Source organism: Accipiter gentilis, chromosome 14 (assembly GCF_929443795.1).
Source record: "Accipiter gentilis chromosome 14, bAccGen1.1, whole genome shotgun sequence".
Lineage (NCBI taxonomy): Eukaryota > Metazoa > Chordata > Aves > Accipitriformes > Accipitridae > Astur > Astur gentilis.
Window position 1 is genome coordinate 16,757,080 of NC_064893.1, and position 20,565 is coordinate 16,777,644.

Genomic DNA, 20,565 nt, shown 5'->3' on the forward strand with positions numbered 1-20,565 from the left:
ATGAACACAATATGATAGTAATAACCTTCTCAACCACTGGACTGTAACAGCTTTCCATGCAATTTTGTATTTTTCAGAAAACAGGTTTTTTTCTGAAAATATTTCTGCAATAATCAACTTCTGAATTTCCACCTCTTGCCATTCTTCTGGCTGTTTGTAAATAAAATTCTTCCCAATTGCTGATAATATGTTTCATGTCTCAGCTACGTAAAGACAGGAGGTGACTTTTGACTCTATTTTTGGAATAGCAGTTAAGCAAAAAACCCAGTCAAAACAAACAAAACCCACATGGAAGTAAAGAAAAAAAGATGGCCAGCAACTTAGAGAACATTTTTACAGGGACAGAATTCAGAATCTTCCACCAGTGGACGTTACCTTTACAATTTGCCTCATTGTTTCAGGTTGAGTCTCTCCTAAAAACTTGTATAATTGACGTCGTTCTATTTTATGCAAAATGTCTCGTGCCTCCTTCAGTTCTGGACAACTTGAGTGCAGAATTTCCAGGTAGATATTATCTGCCAAAGTTCCATTGATTTTTGTTAAGCATGTCACAATCCAGCGTCACAGCAAAATGCATGTACAGGGACAAAGGTTAAAGCAACAAGAAAAACTGCTGCTTCAGGAAAGACACTCACTTTCAGAGAATAACTGAACACACCAAGTCTGACAGCTGAGAAGTCACTTACAATATCATCTTGATTATCATCAGATTCATAACAGTTGATCACGGAAAAACTAGCTCAATTCTCACCCTTGCAACATGTTTTATTATTTCACTGGAAGTTGCTTCCTCTTCTTATTTAGCCAATCTTGTTCAGCAGAACATCCTAAACCCCAGCATTAACTGGCTCAGGTTCAAGGGTGCTCTATCTTGTAAAAGAATAAAGAATTCAGAATTTCTCAGACTTTGGACGCTAGCATCAAAGTCCCCCCTCCTGTCTCCACGTGATAGTGAAGTATGCACTGTGTTTCCCACCATCAATATGAGCAGCAAGACACAGGTTCCTTTTGATGTGGCTTCAGAGCAGAAAGGTTATTTTTGGCTGTCTTAAAGAGACTGCTGCTGGCAGAATGCTGCTCACCTGTCACAACCAACACAGATGCACTCCATTTCCATTTGCATTCCCCAGCCAGAAACACCTAGACAGCTTTGCCATGTGCTGCAAGCATAGCTCTGCAATGCCCCACCTAGGACCACAACTGGCTTAAGAAGCTCCTGACACACTCCAGAAGCAAGTTATGAGCCATGTATCAAAACCTTTAACTGAGGGTTGTTTTTATGGACAAGGTTGATCAAACTCAGGAACCTCTCCACGAGAAACAATACACTAGGTCTCTTCAGTCTGAGAGAACAGATAATGCAGGGAAAATAAGAAGCCCATTAACACATCCATTGTGCAAAAGCAGTAGTGACAAGGAAGTTTGCTGTCTCATCCTTTACTAAAACTAGGATTTGCTGTCGAATTAGGAGGCAACAAGTTAAAAACTAACAGTGGTTCTTCACCCATCATGGAAAAAAGCTAGGGAACTTTCTGCTGCCGAACCTCACAGGAGTTTATAATTTGCAAATATCCAAAAGGTAATTGGACAATTTCACAGAAGCATCACTCACCATGGACTACTGAAAAGAGCCTATTGTCCTCTCAGAAGCCCAGAGGTTGCAACTACTGAAAGCAGGGAAGGATATGCCTTTAAGAGAACATACTCATCCTTCGCGGTCCACTGTTTCATCTGACATTGGCATATTCCTCACAACACTCTCCTTGCTGTCCAGCTCTCCTTGTTGAGCAGGACAGCCCTGGCAAGCAGCTCCTTGCTGTGGCAGACTGTAAAAGGCAGGGAACAGTCCTGGTCTCCTTTGCCCTGAGCTGTGCTCCTCGCCAGGTACCACTGGTCAGCAAGCAGTTACAACAGGACCCTGCTGCTAACTTGCTAGCACGGCTGACCTTACGGACCAGACAGCCCCCAGGGAACAGATCCTAGCCCATTAAGAACTTAATCATCTTGCCTTTCAGCCCAGCCTCCCACAGCCCAACACTGCAATTCATGCTCTCCAATAGCTACTGCCCCTCAAAGCCAGACCCTTCTCCTCCGCTGGGGCAGAGGCATGCACTGCCAGAGGAGCCAGGCAGCTCCTCAGCTCAGCACTCTGTACAGCCCCTTCACCTGCTTGATGCAGCAGGTCTATGGTCAGGCTGAATGGGGCTGTGGCAGATGAAGGATTGCCGGCAAAAGGCCATTAGTATGGCAGAGGTTACGGCACACAGGATCCTCTGCAACGGTGCCCTCACCCTCTGTCACCTTGTCCGTGGGACCAAAGATACAAGTTCTTGAGTCTCTCTGTTGGCCAGCCAAGGCTTGGTGTTGGAAACTCAGAATAGTTGCCTTGCCACTCGGGCAAGATGCCTTGGGAATCCTCATGAGCCATAGCTCACAGGTGCTGCAAGAGCTGCCAGTACTTGGGAGCACTCTTCAACAAGGTCTGCAGCTGTCACCCAATCACAAACCCCTCAGGGCAGCAGAGTCTGCCTTGCCCACACCGGCCTCCACCCCCCATGCTGCACAAAGCTGGTAAGGGCATGCCACAGCACTGAACACCAACCAGAGGAATGTTGGTGTGCCTCACAGTGAAGATCAGGAGGGGCAGACAAAACGAAGACACCATGGTAGTGGGAAGCCATGGAACTACTAACAGAGGACACAACACAACTCTAGCCAGTTTCTGTGAATTCAGTAATTCCTCTGTGTCTTCTCTTCACAGCACTGAGCCAGACCTTGAGAAACGGGGAAAAATCACAAGTCTCAGCTCGTTTGCTTCACTCTGTAATCGTGTTGGGAGTTCCCCCACATGTCTTTGTGCTGGTTTTGACTGCGACAGAGTTAATTTTTTCCATATTACCTTGTATGGGAGTCTGTTTTGGATTTGTGCTAGAAACAGTGTTGATAATGCAGAGATGTTTTGGTTACTGCTGAGCAGTGCTTACACAGAGTTAAGGCCTTTTCTGCCTCTCACCCCACCCTACCAGCAAGGAGGTTGGGGGTGCACAAGAAGTTGGAAGGGGACACAGCTGGGACAGCTGACCCCAACTGACCCAAGGCATATTCCAGTCCATATGGTATCATGCTCAGCATATCAAGCTGGGGGAAGAAGAAGGAAAGGGGGACATTTGGAGTGATGGCGTTTGTCTTCCCAAGTAACCACTACGTGTGATGGAGCCCTGATTTCCTAGAGATGGCTGAACACCTGCCTGCTGGTGGGAGGTGGCGAATGAATTCCTTGTTTCGCTTTGCTTGCGTGCATTTCTTTTGCTTTACCTATTAAACTGTCTTTATCTCAAGCCACAAGTTTTCTCACTTCTAATCTTCCAATTCTCTCCCCATCCCACCACAAGGCAGTGAGACAGTGGCTGTGTGGGACTTAGCTGTTGGCTGGGGTTGAACCATGACAGTCTTCAAGGAGGCTGCTGCTCCATGTACTTACCCTACAAGAACTATTCTCACAAGCTCTTATCTGAGCAACCAAAAACTTTCAGCAATAAACTAAGTTGTTCATATATTTTGTTTTCTTCTGTTATATTTGCAAGCAGGGTAGCAATGTTTCAAGCAAATCAACTCAGACCCCATCAGAGCCCTTTGAAACCTGCCTTGGGGTCAGTTTCACACTACAACACACATACAGTACTTCTCTACCTAGTGTAGCTAGATACAGCATTGCTCAGAGCTGACCTACATCCCGCTCGTGCAACAAACTCTGGGCACAGGCAGGACCTCCTGACAGCACTGCTTGCAATAATCTGAATTTGAATGTGTGCAGAATGTAAGAAGTTGGTGCTTCTTTCTCTCAACATACAAGTAATTCAAACCAGAAGGTCTTGCTCTCCCAGAAAGATATGAGAGCACAGAGGTTGGACAGTGCAGGTCTGCCCCACCATCTGTGCATAAGAGCAGTACTTGAGAATCCTAGTCATGGGCAACGGCCCACTGTGACAACAACTATAAAAACAGCATTTTAACAGGTACTCATGTTCTTCTACTTTAACAACAAAATCTGAGACCTCATACCAGTTAGTTTAGTGTAGGCTTCCATGTCCTCCATTGCTGTAGAAATCTGGTACAGCTTTCCTCCAGAGCCTTCTATTTTAAAAAACTTGTCTGCTTTTTGAAAGGCTTCTGTAATCCTAGTTTGAGACAAAATTAAGACTTAAGGATAGCATCATTTTAAAACACCTTATTGCTCAAGAGTCAAAAAAGAAATGCATTAATATGGTATAAATAGAAGACAATAGATGAAACTGCATTGCAAGCACACAGCAGACCCTGATCACACTGCACTATGTCCTATCTCCATGCTGTCATTACAATTCAAGAGTCTTTCCATTTACTGAAAACAGGTTCAGATCAGACCTTAACCTTCTTTCCATGAATGAGCAAGTTCACTTTGTTCTGCTTCAGACTATGAGTTTAACATTGCTTAGACAATTGGAGAACCCTGCAAGACAGTGACATTGTCACTCAGCTGCAATGACACTGCCTCACAGACGACCATACTCTTTTACGGACTCGTTGCTCCAGGAGTTAACTGAGAGAATACAAAGCATTGTAGAGGGAAAGCATCATGGATGTAGTATTTTCAGGTGGGAAAAACTGATGTTTTAAAGATTAAGTTTTTCCAGAGTTCCCTGTACCTCGTTGTCATTTCCAGCTCATACGCTTATTTGGATAGGCTGCTATAATTATGGTAAGCCAAGAACTAAATTTCTTGGCTGTTTTACTCCTCGCATGTAGGTACTGTCAAATCTTAGCATCTTCAGTCTGACTTTTAAAGGATCACTAAACCAGGAGCTTAAGTTTATGAAGTGAAAGCAGTCACAAATCACTCTTGTGCCATGTAATCTTCTGCATTCCTTTTTTCCAAACTCAGCAGGTGGTTACTCAGCAGCCAAGATCCTAATGAAAAAAAAATACTTGGGGATACTAGTATTTCTGCTCTTCAAGAAAAGTAAAAAGAATAATGCTACAGGGAAACTTCTATAGGCATCAACAAGAGAAGTACAAATGCAGGTAGCCAGCTGAGTTCATCCTGAACAATTCCTGCTGTGACATTACATAAACACAAAGTCAGGCCTCAGCTGAGCTACAGTAAGCTTGCTCATTACTTTGTTCTGTTAGTAGCCTTGCTCTATTAACCAGCCAGTTTGAGCAAAGTGGTCTCTAACTTATAGATAAAGACTTGACTTCAGCTGTCAGTGGTTAAACAGCATAAGCACACCCTGGTCCTTTGCTTCTTCAGGGCTTTAGTAATTTTCCTCTAACTGAATTTCACATGGAAGGATGTTGTTGATTTTTTTTTGTTAATCACAGCCTCTGTGATACTCTAAGCACTGAGCCTTGCCACAAGAATTGGGTTATATAGCCCAGTGGCTTTTATTCTATGTCACATCTTATTGATTATCTGAATATTCCAAACAGAGATACAGTTTCAAGAATTTAAAAATAAACAGAATGCAAAAAAGCAAAGTATAATACTTGCATTATTTCAATGATGTTGCCAATCTTATGCTGGTATGCTCGCCGGTGCAGGCAATTCCGTGTGTGGAACATATCATACAAATTTCCAACCTCCTGAATCAAAAAAACCCCAGTCATCTTTTACTTTTGACATTGACTTATTTGGAAATCTAAAACAATTAAGGAAACAAATGAGCTGTCTCCTTTCATTTGCAGCATAGAGCAGAATGGTTATCTTTCACAATTTACAAATTTTGAAACAGACTCAGGCCGCCATGGGAGAGCAGAGACCTGACAGTGACCCCAGGCAGCCTAGGCAGAGAAGGGGACCTCTTGCTCCTTTAGCAGCCCCTCACCAAAGCCACATTCACCTCTTCCTCAGAAGACTTGGAGCACGACCATGCACAGCTGATGGTTTTGTAGTCTCCCCTGGAGGGACCCACCACAAGCCCTTTCAAACAGAGGCTTGCTCTGTCCCTCCCTTCCTTAAACCAGTTGCTTCTGAGAACACCTTTCAGAGCAGCAACTACTTCTTCCTCTCTTGGGATAAAAAAGTGTCCAGCAGGCAACCCCAGCACACCCCTGCAATCTAGAGTGCAGCTGTACCATGCTGCCTGAGGCAGGCTTTGCCATGCCCCATATGTTCTCAGTGTGCTGCTGTATCTCACACTCATTTTGCTGCTGAGTGTTCCCTCAGTTCACATGCACTGCTTACCTTGTCACGGGTACAGAGATGTTTCTGGTTTTTTACTTCACAGACCCGAGTGAATTTAAGTAATCGCTTATAATCAAAATTATTCTGGATTCCTAGGTGATGGCAATCCCTAAAAATATTCCACAGAGAGTGTTTAACAATGAGATCATACTTGTACACACAGTAGCATTGTTTCAGTAGGAATCTTTAATAAAAACAAAAAATGTAAGATTTGTACCTTGCAAAATAATCCCATTTGTCAACATCAATGCCATTTCTTTTGTTAGCTACTATCTCATATAGGAAACTTTTCTCCTTTTGCCGACCACGGTAGGGCCACTAACAACAGGGGAAAAAAAAAAATCAGAAACAATAAGAAATGAAAGTGTGCAAACAACATCAGAACAATTTTTTAAAAGACAGTGGGAATAGACTTTGATTTTCCCTCCAATAAACATCCAACACTGAGGCAGCAAAGAACACAAAGACAATGCAAGAGCCTTCAGAAGCTGTTGGGCATTAGAAATCCAGAACTAAGGCTTAAGCAGCTGACTTCCCAGAATATCAGGAAGAATAAGAACCATGTACACAAGTATTTCATTTCCCATTCTACTAAAGCAAAGCCTGCAGCTTTGAAATGCTGAAAAAAAAAAAAAAAAAAGGATGCATAGCAATGAAGAGGGGAAAAGGTTGGAATAATTTAATCCTCAGGGAATTAGTTAAACCCACAAACACGTCACTGTCTTGCAGTCTTCTGCAACCAACTATACAGCTTTATAGAACACAGTTTTAAAACAATTATTTAGATGTTTTAAACAAAAAATGTTTAAACATAAATGTTTAAACAGCCAGCTACTTAAAATCCTAACCAGCAAGTGATAATTCAGCCATGAGGCAAACAGGAAATCAACACCAAAATAAGAAGATACAAGTTCCACATAAACATAATTTTATTGAAAATTTAGTGATTCTTCAGCTAAACAAAAAATGCCATAAAGTGGTCTTGAAATTCTGAAGGTGGAAAACATTGTACACAAACAGGTAAATGGCTTTCATGTTATCTGCATTACAGAAATTTTAAAATTGATATGAATAAGAACAGAAATGTGTGCAAGCAGCAGGAAGAGAGCACATCATAGATAAAAACATCCTGTGCTGATCACAGAGCTTGGCTACTGGGACAATGTTCAGGAGACCATTTATGTTCAAAGCATAAACAACCCATTGTTTGTGTCAGGACCGGAAGGCCTGCAATGTGATAGCATCACAGCACAGAGACCTCATCAGCAGAGGAGCTGGTACTCCAGTAAGACCACCACAGTACAAATGCCTGCCAGTGGAAGATCCTGCAGCCTAACACCAGGAGGGTGGCAAGAAGTTTGCAACGTATCATGTATGACACTCCTTTTCCTATTATCCTGCTGAAAAACAGGCATAGAATCCAAACAAGGGAAAACAGACATTGGGTAAGAACCTGGCACAAGATTAATGGAAGTGGCAGGCAGCGAGATTTGTGTGCAAATGAGGGTGAGTGGGGAAAAAATCAACTTGCAGACTTTGTAAATTAATATCCCCTTCCTACAAGGCCTCAGACTGAATTTTATTATGCTAAGCTCCCTATGTTTATCATTAGAGTGCTGGAGTAAACATGGCAGAACTACACACTACTACAGCAGAACATAATGGGTAAGTGCTAACATTTGTGGTTGATTTGTTCGGGACAACATACAAATTCTGATTAGGACCAGATTGTCATGACAAATCTCCCACTAACGCATTCTTAATTCTGGTAGCAACTGAATGGGTGTCCTTGAAGAGATGACAAGAGCTGTAAAGTGAGGAGAGAGGACTTGATTCTTTTATAGAATTGCAAGAATTAATAATCATGACCTCTTCTTCCTTGCCTCTTGAGGCAACACTTTTCTTCAAGTCTCTATGTTTGTCACTGCAATAAATCCAAGCACTTTGCTACTGTCATCAAAGCTGATGCGACTCTGGCACTTGGGCCACGCTTTGTATTGCTTGTTGACTCATCTGTGCCAGTTCTCAGCTTTGTTATCTGTTATCAGCTTGTTACCGCAAACTATCTCCACATTTTCTTCACATGGCCAGCTGAAAACACGACCTCCCACCACCACCACCTTCAGGCATCCAGTAAACAGGCTGTTATCCTAACCTGGTCATTTAAGGTTTCCATTAAAAATTCAGTTCTACCAATCTAGTTACAGTGAATTAGGTTCACTAAATACAGATAACATTCTTAAGCTTTCCTCTAATCTGAAGACTTTGAGGTAAGAACTTCTCAGGAAGACATAAGGACATAACAGAGTGAAGCTACCACCTCCTGCCAGCACTGTCAGAAGTAAGCACTACACTTCTCTAGCATCTCTTGTGCCAGGATTCTCAGAATTTCATGGGGCTAAAAATAAATAATAAAACATGGCAGAAGCAAAAATTATCTACTCATTATCTACCAGTAAAGACATATATTGGGATAACCACAGGAGCAGTACACTCACTCACCGATTTCTCACAAGCAGTTTCATCTATAGGCCCTCCTATTTGTTCCTTAATGAAGTTCATATCCTCTTCCAGGACAAGACCATAGGACTTCATGACTTCTTCTAGTTTATTGGAAGCGATCAGGTGCTCAAACATTTCAACAGAAGCAGTTTCATGCTGTGAAAAAACCCCACCCAAATGTTGCATTACAAAGTTTAAGCATCTTTCCTGCAGTGTCACAGCTTTCTCCTAACCCAGCAGCACTGCGGCAGGGCACCTGGGCACGGTGGTGTCAAAGTGCACCACTTGAGTGATTTTCTGTTCATTTTGTATCTAATCAAACATGAAATCACACAGTCTACAGATTCCAGAAACACACTCTTCAGCAGAGAGCTGTTAATTTTGCATCTTAACAAACAGCAGCAGGACAGTTACAATGCTAAAAGACAAAATAACCAATTCTGCTGGGCAGGAGATTAACAAGTTCACTGGGGTGATTTTCCTTAATAATTACAAGCAGAGAGAGGCCTGAAAGGACTGCATTACATTTCATTCACAGCAAACAACCCTTGAAACTCTGTTCAAAGTTTCTGAAAGTTTGAATCACTGTATTAAATATCCTGGCCTTGAACTAAAATCTTAAACTGGAAAGGAATCTCCCAGTTGGTATTTTGCATCTGTAAAATATATTCTGAAGAAAGCTCACAATACACATTTTGAGGCACAACGCTGGCTCAATATGATCGGTGCAGTCCTAACGAAGTCTGCCTCTTCAGAGTCACACTACAGGAACTGACAAGACTGAGACATTTCATTTCTCCTCTGTGTCACCCAGCATGACGTCTGCAGGAAGAGGACGTGCATACACAAACCCATTTCATGAAAGTACACCCGAGTTCAAGAGCATTTGCACTTTTAGGGAAGAGATGCTGGTAACAAATATCTGCCCTTACTTCTCCCCACACCTCGTTCTACTTTGCTAGTAAGGCTGCATCTGCTCACGGCCATACTGAGGGGCTGACATCGCCCAAACAGTTAAAGAGAACAACTACGAAATCATTACAAGATTAGAAGACAACATTCTGGTTTCTAATTATGCCATCAAAATGATGCAACAAGAAAAGGTGAGATCATCACTACATTCTCACAAGCACTGGCAGTCTTTAAAGATTAAATTATTCTGCCTTTAAAAATTTCAGTTTTCTATTTTAACTTTAATAGTGAAAAGCCTACCTTCCACTTCAAATCTGGACGAGTGAGTGGAATAAATCTTCCATCAAACATGTGTGAAAATGGCCCATGACCTTAAAAATAAAGATGACACAGGTTTAATCTGAGACATGGTTGTCAGTAAAAATATTTTGAGCAAGCTAAAGATCTGGATTCTCTTGTATTTGACTTGATCTTGATATCATCTATGAGGAAGATTCAGCTACAGCAAGTACACTTTCCTAAGACACCTTAAGTACTACTGCGCTTAACATAGCCAGTTCCATTACCTACACCACAGGCAAGTACTACAGTAACACTGAGAACATTACTCTGCACCACCTCCAAAGAAAATAAATAGTTATAAAATAATTGTAACAATTTTTTAAAGGGCTATTAATTTTCACTCTGAAATGTTTTAAGAGACCTGATGACATCACAGAAGAAAGCAGATACTGTAGCCACTGAGGGCAGAACTCTAAACACCATATGGAAACTAGACAAAAAACTAGCTAAGAGTGGCTACAGATTCACCAAGTGGAGCTGCCTCCACAGTTGTACTCCAAACCAAACAGGAACAGACAAATCCTATCTCGGAATATAGCCATGCACTGAGCAGCCCAAAACAGCTCTCACATTCTGATCTCACAGCCAGCTTGTCATCCAGGTTACCTTTCAAAAAGCAATGAGCCATCCTAAGTGTTGCTTACCCAAATCATGACAAAGCCCAGCAATTTCTACACAGAGGATATCTCGCTGGGTTATATCCAGTTCTGGTTGTCTCTCCTTCAGTGCACGAACCAGACATCCTGCTAGGTAGCCCACCCTGTTGCAGGTGTTGGGGTATTAAAAAAAAAAAAAAAAAAGTGAATATAGTAGTGTTTTAGGCTGAACAGAAAAAGAGCCGTTCACCTATTCTATTTTGTTCTATTGTCATACCCCTTGTCTGAGAGAGAGCACACTACAAATACTCAAACCCTGACCTGCAAAAGAATCAGACAAGCTATTTTCTGTCGTAGAGTTTTAGTCATCAGTAACACATTTGAAAGCACAAAGCATGAGATACCATGCCCCAAACATGGAGACAACAGCATCCTGCAGTATTTCATAATGCATAACCACAGAGTAACTGTGTAAGCAAACAGCAGTGCCTTACTGACAGTGTGATCTTGAAGCACCACAGCTTACATATCATCCTTTGACCTGAGTCAGTACAACTGCAAAGGTCCACAACAGTCACCAAAGCATTTTGTTGTTCTTTGAAATTGCTATTTTAACAATAGCTTATGACAATTATTTCTCTTTCTTTCATTAATTTTAGATTTGACATTTTACTGAATGGCCTCTGTTCTCATGATATGAAAACTGCAGGAACAAATATACAGCACATTCTATAAACTGTTTACAAGTGCTACACCAACTTCCTTTTCTACTTGCCTCAATAGTCCCCCTTGCAGAACATCTTAAAGCAAGACAAGGTTTTATATGATGAGGTAGTATCTTCTATTGGACCAAATTTTACTGTTTCCTGTTTTTTTACTAGACCAACAATCACACAAAGCTGATTTCTTCTATGTTAACACTGTAGAAATCTTCACAATGATATACAAGTTGAGAACAAATGTCCTAAGTTTAGCTATATAGATTAATCGGACTGTTTAAAAGAAAAGGTTGTTGATACCACTGGAGTTTTCAGACTCCTAATGTGAAAGTTTTGTTCATATCCCTCACATTTTTGTCTTTTCAGGTTCACCAGATGCAATCAATTCCAGCTTGCCTCACCGATTTGACCCTTTTTCAATAGCCATTTGCATCTTGTTAGCATCACCGAGTGGGGACAGAAGCCAGACTTACTCCACAATATTTCAGAACTAACAAAAGCAACTTTAGGCTGGACAGATCACCTGAACAAAAACCACTGACTAGTTTAATTTCTCTGCACCTTGGGATATACCTTCAAAACAAGCTTAAAATTGTCATTAATCAGGTTCTCTGTGGAGCATGAACAACCTAGCAGCACTGTGGGAATCCTCCTGTCCATCATCTGTTTCTGTTTAACTTTTATTACAGCTAACAGCCTGAAAATCTGCCATCGATTGCATAAAGCACACAACTACAAATGCAAACATTACAGTTAAAATGGGTTTTAGCTGTGCTGGACAATGAGGGGATTACAACTGTCTGGCATGTCATTTATAGCAGCCCCGGCTACCCTTCCCAGGTTTCTGCTTTAAAACTCAAATTTTGACCAGGGAGAACATAAAGCACTGTCTTTATTAAATGAAGTTCAAGGGAACAGCCCATGATCACACAGGAAATCCAGGAACATTTGTGAGACCAAAAATGCCACCATAGCAGTTTTCACCAATGCTCAAAAGACAGTGATGCCCCTTGGCTGGCACTCCACATTAGTGGAACCAAACTCGGAGAAATCCAAATGCAAGAGATGTGCATGCAAGACGACATCACCTTACCCTATGGAGTGTTCAAAGCGGTTGTGAGAGGCTCCTGGAAAAACAAAGTAAGTGCCACCCAGCTGCTTAATGTATCGGAGACGCTGAAACTGAGGCGTGTCGATGATACGAACAAGAAGGGGATGTATTTCAATGTGCCCATGAATTGGATCGTTAAAAACCTACAAAAGCCAAACAATAGTGTAATTAACATTTAAAATTTGACTTTGAAAAGAAACAGGCACCAAGGTAAAGGATACCTAGAATGGTCAGGTATTCGGTGGGAGAGGGGGACTGTTTTGTCTTCTCTTGAAAAAAGCTGTATCCTGCCTACCCTGTACCAAGATTTATCTTGGGAGAACTACTTAAGCATGACATCAAAAAAGACAAAGCTGCATATTTCAGAGGGCAAGGGAATTAAAGTCAAAATCTCTAAAAATGTTATCTGCACCTGTGTAATTCCAAAACTTAACACTTGAGAAAACCGCTGTCTTTATTCTGCTATTCCAGTTAAAGCAGGATACTGCAATGCATGTCTGAGATACCCACGAAGAAGTGTTTGGTTTGACGCTGTTTATGTTTTTTAAAATAAAGTGAAATTTTGCAGAGTGGAAATTTTGATTTACCTTTTTCATAAAAAAAAAGGCAAAACACAAGATAATTGAAATATGAAAGAAGTACTCCCTGATCATCCCTAAGCACATGTTTTAAGAGACATATGAGTAACTATAGTGACTTACTAGAGAAGATAAACACACACATTTAATCCTTGCCTCAAAACAGCAGATAAAACTGTTACTGAAATCTGGAATAAAACTCCTTAACAGCAATGAGAAGTTAAGAAGCAGGCACTCCTTTATTGCAGCGCTGGGCACACAGAGGATTGCTCCACCTATCATGTGCACCTGGCTAGTCTACCTATGCAGGTTAAATACACACCTGTTACACATATTCACTAAATTTCTGAAAAATGTTATACATAATCATTAACTTTACGATAAATCATTAGCACATATAAATGTCTCTTCACGCAGGTGCAGTGAAGGTCTCTGGTGGTCTTCAGAAGCCCTCTGGTGGTCTTCCATAGTCTTCCTCACTTGTCCACTTCTTGACCTCTCTTAGGTGATTCTGCACAATACAATTCTCACCATCATCTATATTAGTTTACATAAAAATGCATACTATGTCTATTCTTAAATTTAACCTTTCTAATAATTGGTCATTCAGTCACACCATCTTATTAATATTCTTATGTTAAAACAATCATCGGTTAATCTCACTTAACTCTACTGATTGGAATCCTCGATAATTAGATCGAGGTGGGAAGCGTAAGGGGTTTCCAAGCAGCAAACTAGTGTCCATAGTGGTTTCCTTAGTTTCCTAAAACAAAACACTACAAACCAACAAATCTTTGTCAAAGTTTCTGTGATTAACTGATTTTAGACAATACTTGAATTCTTATAGTTACACATAGTACATTTTCTAAAGTTCCTAAGTTCCTATGACTACATTTCAAACTTAACACTCCCATACCTATGCTTCACAATTTTCTACTTCTTAATCAAACCAAATTCTTTTATATAATTAGATTTTAATTTCTTTATCAAAATATTTGCAACAAAAACATTTTATCACACACATATCTTGGTGTGAGGCACATATTTGCCTCATTATTGAGACAAATAAGGTTTTCCTGTGTTCTCTCTACTCTCAGTCACTGAGCTGACAGGGCTCTAGTGGATGTGCAGACTACTAAGGAATGTGTGCAGCCCTGGCCCGAGTTAAACCAACATACACCACTGTGAGAAACTGTTGGACATGGCAAACAGTGGAAGCGAGGAGGAGTCTGTTAACCCAGGCCTGGGGCTAAACTAATAAAAAACCCAAGAGGAGGCTCTACACAAAGAGATGCAGAAAGGGTAGAAGCTTCTCAACACATTTCAAACCGCTCATCTGCTCATTCAATCTCTCACAACAGCCAGGTGCCCACATAAATCTCATGGCTGATGATTTTAACAATTTTTCTGGTTAATGTGGTTTTTCAAAGACCACCCACTATCGAGAAGGGCTCAGAGTTTGCTGCTCTGCAAAGAAAAGGCACCACCACAGCACCAGCTGGCACCACCAAGCCAAAAGGAGGGGAAGCAGAGAGACAGGGAGAGAGACAGCTGCTAAGCACCAGCGAGGCCCTGGAAGTGGTGCCCTCCCAACTCGGTGCTGGGGCTACCTTCATTACATCCACATGCTGCTGTCTCAGTTTGTTCAGGCAGGCCAGCACTTTCAGTCTCTCAGCAGGGAGGCTAGAAAGGAAAAAAAGACATCAAGAGCAAAGTTTGCAATGCATTTCCCTTTACAATTTGCAGTACATATGGAATTACTTTTGCGAGTTCATGTTACTCTTGTATTTGTTGACCCTTTTATGGAAATACATATTTCTGCAGCTTTTTCAGAAAAACATTGAAAGCATTTATCCTTCCAAAATCAAGTATAGAAGGGAGAGAAGAAATAGCTACAGAAGTTGCCTGTAAAGCAGTGTAAGTGCTTCTCCCACTTACACAAAACCAAGAAATAGAAATACCAGAAAATACACAATTTTTTCATAAATTTATTTTAGGGAAAGTCACATTTGGGGATAAGTCCTTTAAATTCATGGGAAAGACAACATGCAGTGCATGAAAAACTGACATTTTTTAAGGTTGAAAAATTCCTTAAACTAAAATGTCAAAGTCCAATAAACAATTTCTATAAAAATTTCTTTCAGTTAGTCAACTCTGTATTAAGTTTAATTTTACCAGATTAACTTGAATTTTACATAAATTAATTTCAATACCAACAGCAGAACCATCAGAGCTTAAAAGATGCTCTAATTTTATTGAGAACTGATTCTTCTATTTCATAAAGATATTTTGCTGTCATTTTTAATAAATTATGAAAGGTCCGCTTCACAAGACACAGGTAAACTTTCAGTGCAGGTACTCTGCTGTAGCCGCAGTAGTCTACGAGCACAGGCAGGACAAGTCTGGAGGCAGAGATAATACACCCTACTACACCCACTTCTATTAACTGTGTCTGCAAGCTTTGTCCTTGAGCAAAATGGCTTCAGGCTCAGAGTGACAGCAAACACTTTATCATGAGAAAGTATGATTTGCTATCTTTAAACTCTTCAGCAGTTAACCACCCCGAGATCAGTTTTATATCAGTCCTTCAATTTAAACTTTAACAGAAAACAATACTATAAAATGTCAACTATTAGCAAAAGATACTGCTTGATGCACTACATATTCTCATCCAAATAATTTAATAATTCACAATCCATAAAATATTAAACGCATATGTCTGAGCTGCCGGTGAGCAGTTTTTGTCTTAACCACTTAGTATCCCTTTCCCTAGGAGGGAGCTCTTGGGCTGCAGCCTCTCCTGCTCACAGATTGTCACAAGTCTTTAGTTGCCCCCACTTGCAAGCAAGATGAAAAGCACCAGTGGTGATGCTCCAACCAGCGTGTTACTTCACATCCAAAGCAGCTCAGTCTGTAGGAACAGTCACAAACCCCCAGATACTTACAGGGGAGTTCCTGAAAGAGCCCACTATTTACAGGGCAAGAGAGGCTATTTACACTATTTACAGGGCTAACATCGACGACAAGAGGAGGAGCACCCGCATCTGCCCGTCCTTCTCTCTGCTAAGGAGAAGATGAACTTTGGCATGGTGGAAGAGCCGAGGAACCCTTCTGCGGCCAGCAAACCAGAAGCTTGTACACATCTATCCTTACGCTCCCAGGAAAAGCAACCACCAACTGCTCTTTGAGGTCTATCCTGAAAATGGGACCAAGAATATTCAACTGCTGCTTCTAAGAAACATGTAACCTTTCTGACTGCAAGTATGGCTAGCTCAGGCAGGACTAGGGCTTGGGCTGGTAACCAAGCACCTCCATCACTACCTTCAAAAACAGTTCAGGGACAGCAAAATCAGAACCAATCTGCTTCCAGCCATCTACATTTATTTTACTTCTGTGGAGAAGTTGTCTCTCAAGACACTTGGCTAACATGCAGAACCACACCTGGACTAGAGCATCTTTGCTTCAGCAGACTTGAAAAATTAACACCCAAACTTGATGTACAGAGATGACCCCCAGGTTCTTAATTACAGCTGAGGTCTTCAGTGGATATCACTTCAAAGCACGCTAATAATGGAGATCAAACATCACAAGTGTGTTTCTGAACAAGCTGTAATGCTGCAAGAGGTACAGCAGCACCACCATATAGCCACACAATAGACCTCAGGTAACAATTGCCCAAAAAGATACTCTGGGCCATGCAAAGTACACGAGGTAGGACTTCATGGCATTTTTGAGAAGGTGAGGCAGTGCAAAGCAGCACCCAATGTTAAGTGAGGGACAGCGCTGCTGAGTACAGGGCACAGCATGTTGATTTGAAGCACTTGATTATACTTTTAAAGGCCACAAAAATTCAGGAGTGAGGAGAAAATTAACTGGAAAATAGCCAGGTACGCAAGGAGGAAGGTGTGTGGGCACCTACCATCTTGAGAAATTAGCAATGACTGCAACTAGAGGAAGAGCAGAGAAAGGACAGCTCTCTACTACTGACAGTACAGTTTATTATACAACTACCTATGCAAACATTGTCCACAAAGAGCATAGCCTAATGTGCTGCTTTGCTCCAGAAACTCACCTGCAGCAGGGGTGAATTAAACAGTCCTAACATAGCTCTCTGCACTGTATGTGCTGGAGTCACCCCTGGGGACAGACTGGTGCTACACATGGGTGAGAGAGCAGCAAAAGGCATAGGTCCAACCAGGGAGGATGGGAAGTCCCCGCCTGACATACCACATCACTGCCCTGTGCCCCTTGTCATCTTGCCCTGCCTCCAGGAACACTAACCCTTGTTTTGGGTTTGGCCTCCAGATGACAAAGCATGCCATCAATACAGTCCTGGTGTGAATGATCACCTGAACGTCGCACCACAGACAGCTCTCTGTCCTTCTTCAGATAAAAAAAGAACAGCAGGGAATTTTTCACCTGGTGTCTACATGGTACAACCACCTCAACCAGGAGATTACACACAAATCATGTGCTGGTACTGTGGTCTTCCAGGGCTCTGCAGCCAATACTGCTGGCTGTCTTTGAAAAGGTGAGAACTGACACTTCCCCATGCACTCCCCTCCGCCCCTCCTTGCTTTCCCCACACCCTCCCTCATGCCACAGGTGACAAGGATGAGAAAACCCCTTTCCTACATCCATTAGGAACTTAACTGTTCCAGAGAGGTCAACCAGACAGCCCTACTGATCATTTGTATTTAGCATGCAGCATGCCACACAAAACATCCACTTCCAGGAACACGAGAATGCATGGGAAACCCATAGCACTGTCTCCAGGCCCTTGTCATCCCAAGCTCTGTCCGCTGAACGTCCAGGGATGGCAGGGAACTAAACATACACGTTCATTACTGACCTGTCACAGAGAAATTATGAAAGTTACTGTAGGACACAGCGTGCAGCAGAAAGATGCATGCAAAAGGGATGATTCTTTAGTGCAAAGTTGAGATGTTTTTAAAAAGCAGAAGGCTCTAGCAATTTCTCATCCAACTCACAACATTTTTCAGCTGAACAGAAACAAGATGTCAGATCTCATCGAAGGAAACACCTTACAGAAGAAAACCCACAAGCATGTCATTCCATACACCCAACACCATCTACTCTCCATACTGACTGAAAGCTCTTCACAGCTGTTTGACTCTACTGCCTGTACCCCATGCTTGGAGGGAGTTCCTCACCACCCCATCCTGCCTGCCTACATTCAGCACTAACAGCCTGACTGACAAGTTTCTGACGACCCACAGAGCAGCCTGCAGATGTCCAGCATATCTGAGCATTCATAGGGGCACTTGATGCTCAGACAGCCAGCGAGGTACTAAAAGCAACCAGCCTTCTGGTAGTCTCTAAACAGAAACTATACGTCTGCTTGTTATTTCAATTAGACAATTACTTTATACTTCAGAAGCAAATAAAGCCTTTAGCTGCCTTCCTCATGATACCACACCACTTCTATCTGCACACTTCAAACAGCTGCAGTTAAAACCCTTCTTCCAAAAAACCAAAAATACCTTAATGACTCCTGCCAACATCTTATTTCCACCAAAGCACAACCCTTCTGCCTTGTCATCTTGAGCCACGCCAGCTCTTCTTTCTCTCTACCAATGGTCACACCCAGATGCCTGGTCTTTCAACTCACCCTTCACAAGTTGCAAGCGCAGCCGGGATGTCTCAATATAATAGAGATGAGGCTCTTCATCCTCAGCATGGTGTTAGCTCTAACAAGTTTTCAGCCAAGGAGCCAACCTGCACACCAAAGTACCCAAAACCCCCAGCAGACAAGCACAGCTCTGCACTTGTGTACACCTGCCAGATAACCACGCTCCAAACTGCCTTAGGTCCCCTAACCACAACATTAGCAAAGAGCTTGAGCGGAACAGTTGCGTTTTGAGAGACATTTGAAGGAAACAGCATGAACAAGGTTAGGAAAGGAGTAAAGAAAAGACATTTAAAGATTAAAAAGTGCCAGGAAGTATGTGGTGAGCAAGCAGGCTCACATCCCTGGAGAGGTGAGCAAACCCAAACCCAGTGGGGCAGAGAAGGGGCAGCAGGGGCCATTCAGACACATAGGATGACAGGATGCCTTTATACTCTCTTCTGTTTCAGAAGAGCAAGAAAGTTTATTCACCACCAGAAGAATTACAAGGTTTTGGGGACCAGTCATTTCCCTCACTGCTGGGAACAACCTTTACATGCTTTAAGACAGCATTCAGCTTTCCTGTGCTTGTGACAGGTGACCGCTACCGAGCTGGGAGTAAGACTTAGCCAGAATGCCCGCTCCTCACAGCCAAGCGCTGTGACAGCTCACACTGGCCACTGAACTCTGCCACTCGTCCACAGGCCTGTATTCTGTCAGGACACACAACAAAATCTCTTTTCCCTTAACAGTCCTCCCTATTGTAGCACGCGCAACAAAGAGCAGAGTCCCAGCAACTGTTGCAAGATTAAAATTTCAAGGCCTGGGACTTCTCTCAAGGAGATGGGTGAAACCCAGCCTCCGCAAAGCAGAGCCTACTCATTATTTTAGAAGTTTTTACTACTGTCATTACTAGAATCAGAGTAGCATTAACTTTACACTGAGAACAAAGTTCTCATCAAAACCCCCCGAGTTTACACCAGTGTTCCTATTAGCACTTAAAAGGTTATCGTACTGCTGGTGGTATTTTCATGAAAGCTTTTTAAATGGATTTTTTTCCTTCTCATGGTTCCTGGGCAACTAGCTGTATGGTGGCAGCTGTGCTGCGATCAGCAGGGGAAGTGGTAAACTGTTCTGAAGGATCCGAGACCAGCCACACAGAGGCCGTCCCGACACGTACACCCGCTCCGACTGTCCTTACAGCCAAGCTCTCGGGCATTAAAGGTAGAAACGGGACAAAGCCATCCCGTTAGGTCAGGAAACGTCTTTCTCCGGGAGCTGCGAGGCAGGGACCGTCCTGCAACAGCTCCCGTGATCCCCGCGCCCTGCAGGGACCTCACCGCCCTGAAGCCCCTAGCTAAAGGTCCTCCTAAAAGTTCTAAAGAAGGAGCCGTTCCCGAGGACGGTGGGGAACCCCCAAGGGCCGGCCACACCTCCCAGAGCCCGGCCAGCACCGGAGGACCCGGGGGCTCACCCAGACCGGGCGCGGGCCGCCTCACGGGGCCGAGAGAAGGAGCCGCCTTCCACCGCCCTTCCACCCTGCCGCCGCCCGGGCCCGCGGGGGCGGCTCTCACCAGACGCGAGTGACCTCCAGGGCGCAGGCCGGCAGGTCCAGCAGCATGCTCCCGGTGACTCCGCTCTCTGCGGGGGCAAGCACAGCGTCAGCGACGGGGTCCGGCCCACCCGAGGGGCTGCCCGACCGACCCGAGGGGCTGCCCGGCCCCGGCCCCCACTCCCCGGCCCGCCGTTACCTCGGAAGCGGCGCAGCAGGCTGGGCTCGCCGACGCCGCAGCACGAGAGGTGCTGGCAGAGCCGCTCCGTGTCCCACAGCCGCGGGTCGCAGCGGTCGCTCTCCGCCGTGGGGCCGCGGGGGCCCTCAGGCGAGCCCTCGCGCCGCGCCCGCTTGGCGGGAGCCGCGCCCCAGCCCGCCACCACCGCCGCCGGGCTCCCCAT

At 43.3% G+C, this 20,565-nt stretch overlaps 1 protein-coding gene across 1 annotated transcript in view; it reads right to left on the minus strand.

Annotated features, from left to right (window-relative positions):
• The window catches only part of SAMHD1 (SAM and HD domain containing deoxynucleoside triphosphate triphosphohydrolase 1), a 37,373-nt gene extending 16,808 nt beyond the window's left edge, over positions 1 to 20,565 (minus strand). Inside the window, exons 1-12 of the mRNA XM_049816246.1 lie at positions 20,364 to 20,565; positions 20,187 to 20,253; positions 14,594 to 14,666; positions 12,388 to 12,548; positions 10,624 to 10,739; positions 9,938 to 10,008; positions 8,726 to 8,881; positions 6,441 to 6,541; positions 6,224 to 6,332; positions 5,531 to 5,622; positions 4,063 to 4,178; positions 376 to 515 (exon numbers count right to left, since the gene is read on the minus strand). Coding sequence (XP_049672203.1) covers positions 376 to 515; positions 4,063 to 4,178; positions 5,531 to 5,622; positions 6,224 to 6,332; positions 6,441 to 6,541; positions 8,726 to 8,881; positions 9,938 to 10,008; positions 10,624 to 10,739; positions 12,388 to 12,548; positions 14,594 to 14,666; positions 20,187 to 20,253; positions 20,364 to 20,565 — 1,404 coding nt within the window. The remainder of the gene's footprint in view (positions 1 to 375; positions 516 to 4,062; positions 4,179 to 5,530; positions 5,623 to 6,223; positions 6,333 to 6,440; positions 6,542 to 8,725; positions 8,882 to 9,937; positions 10,009 to 10,623; positions 10,740 to 12,387; positions 12,549 to 14,593; positions 14,667 to 20,186; positions 20,254 to 20,363) is intronic.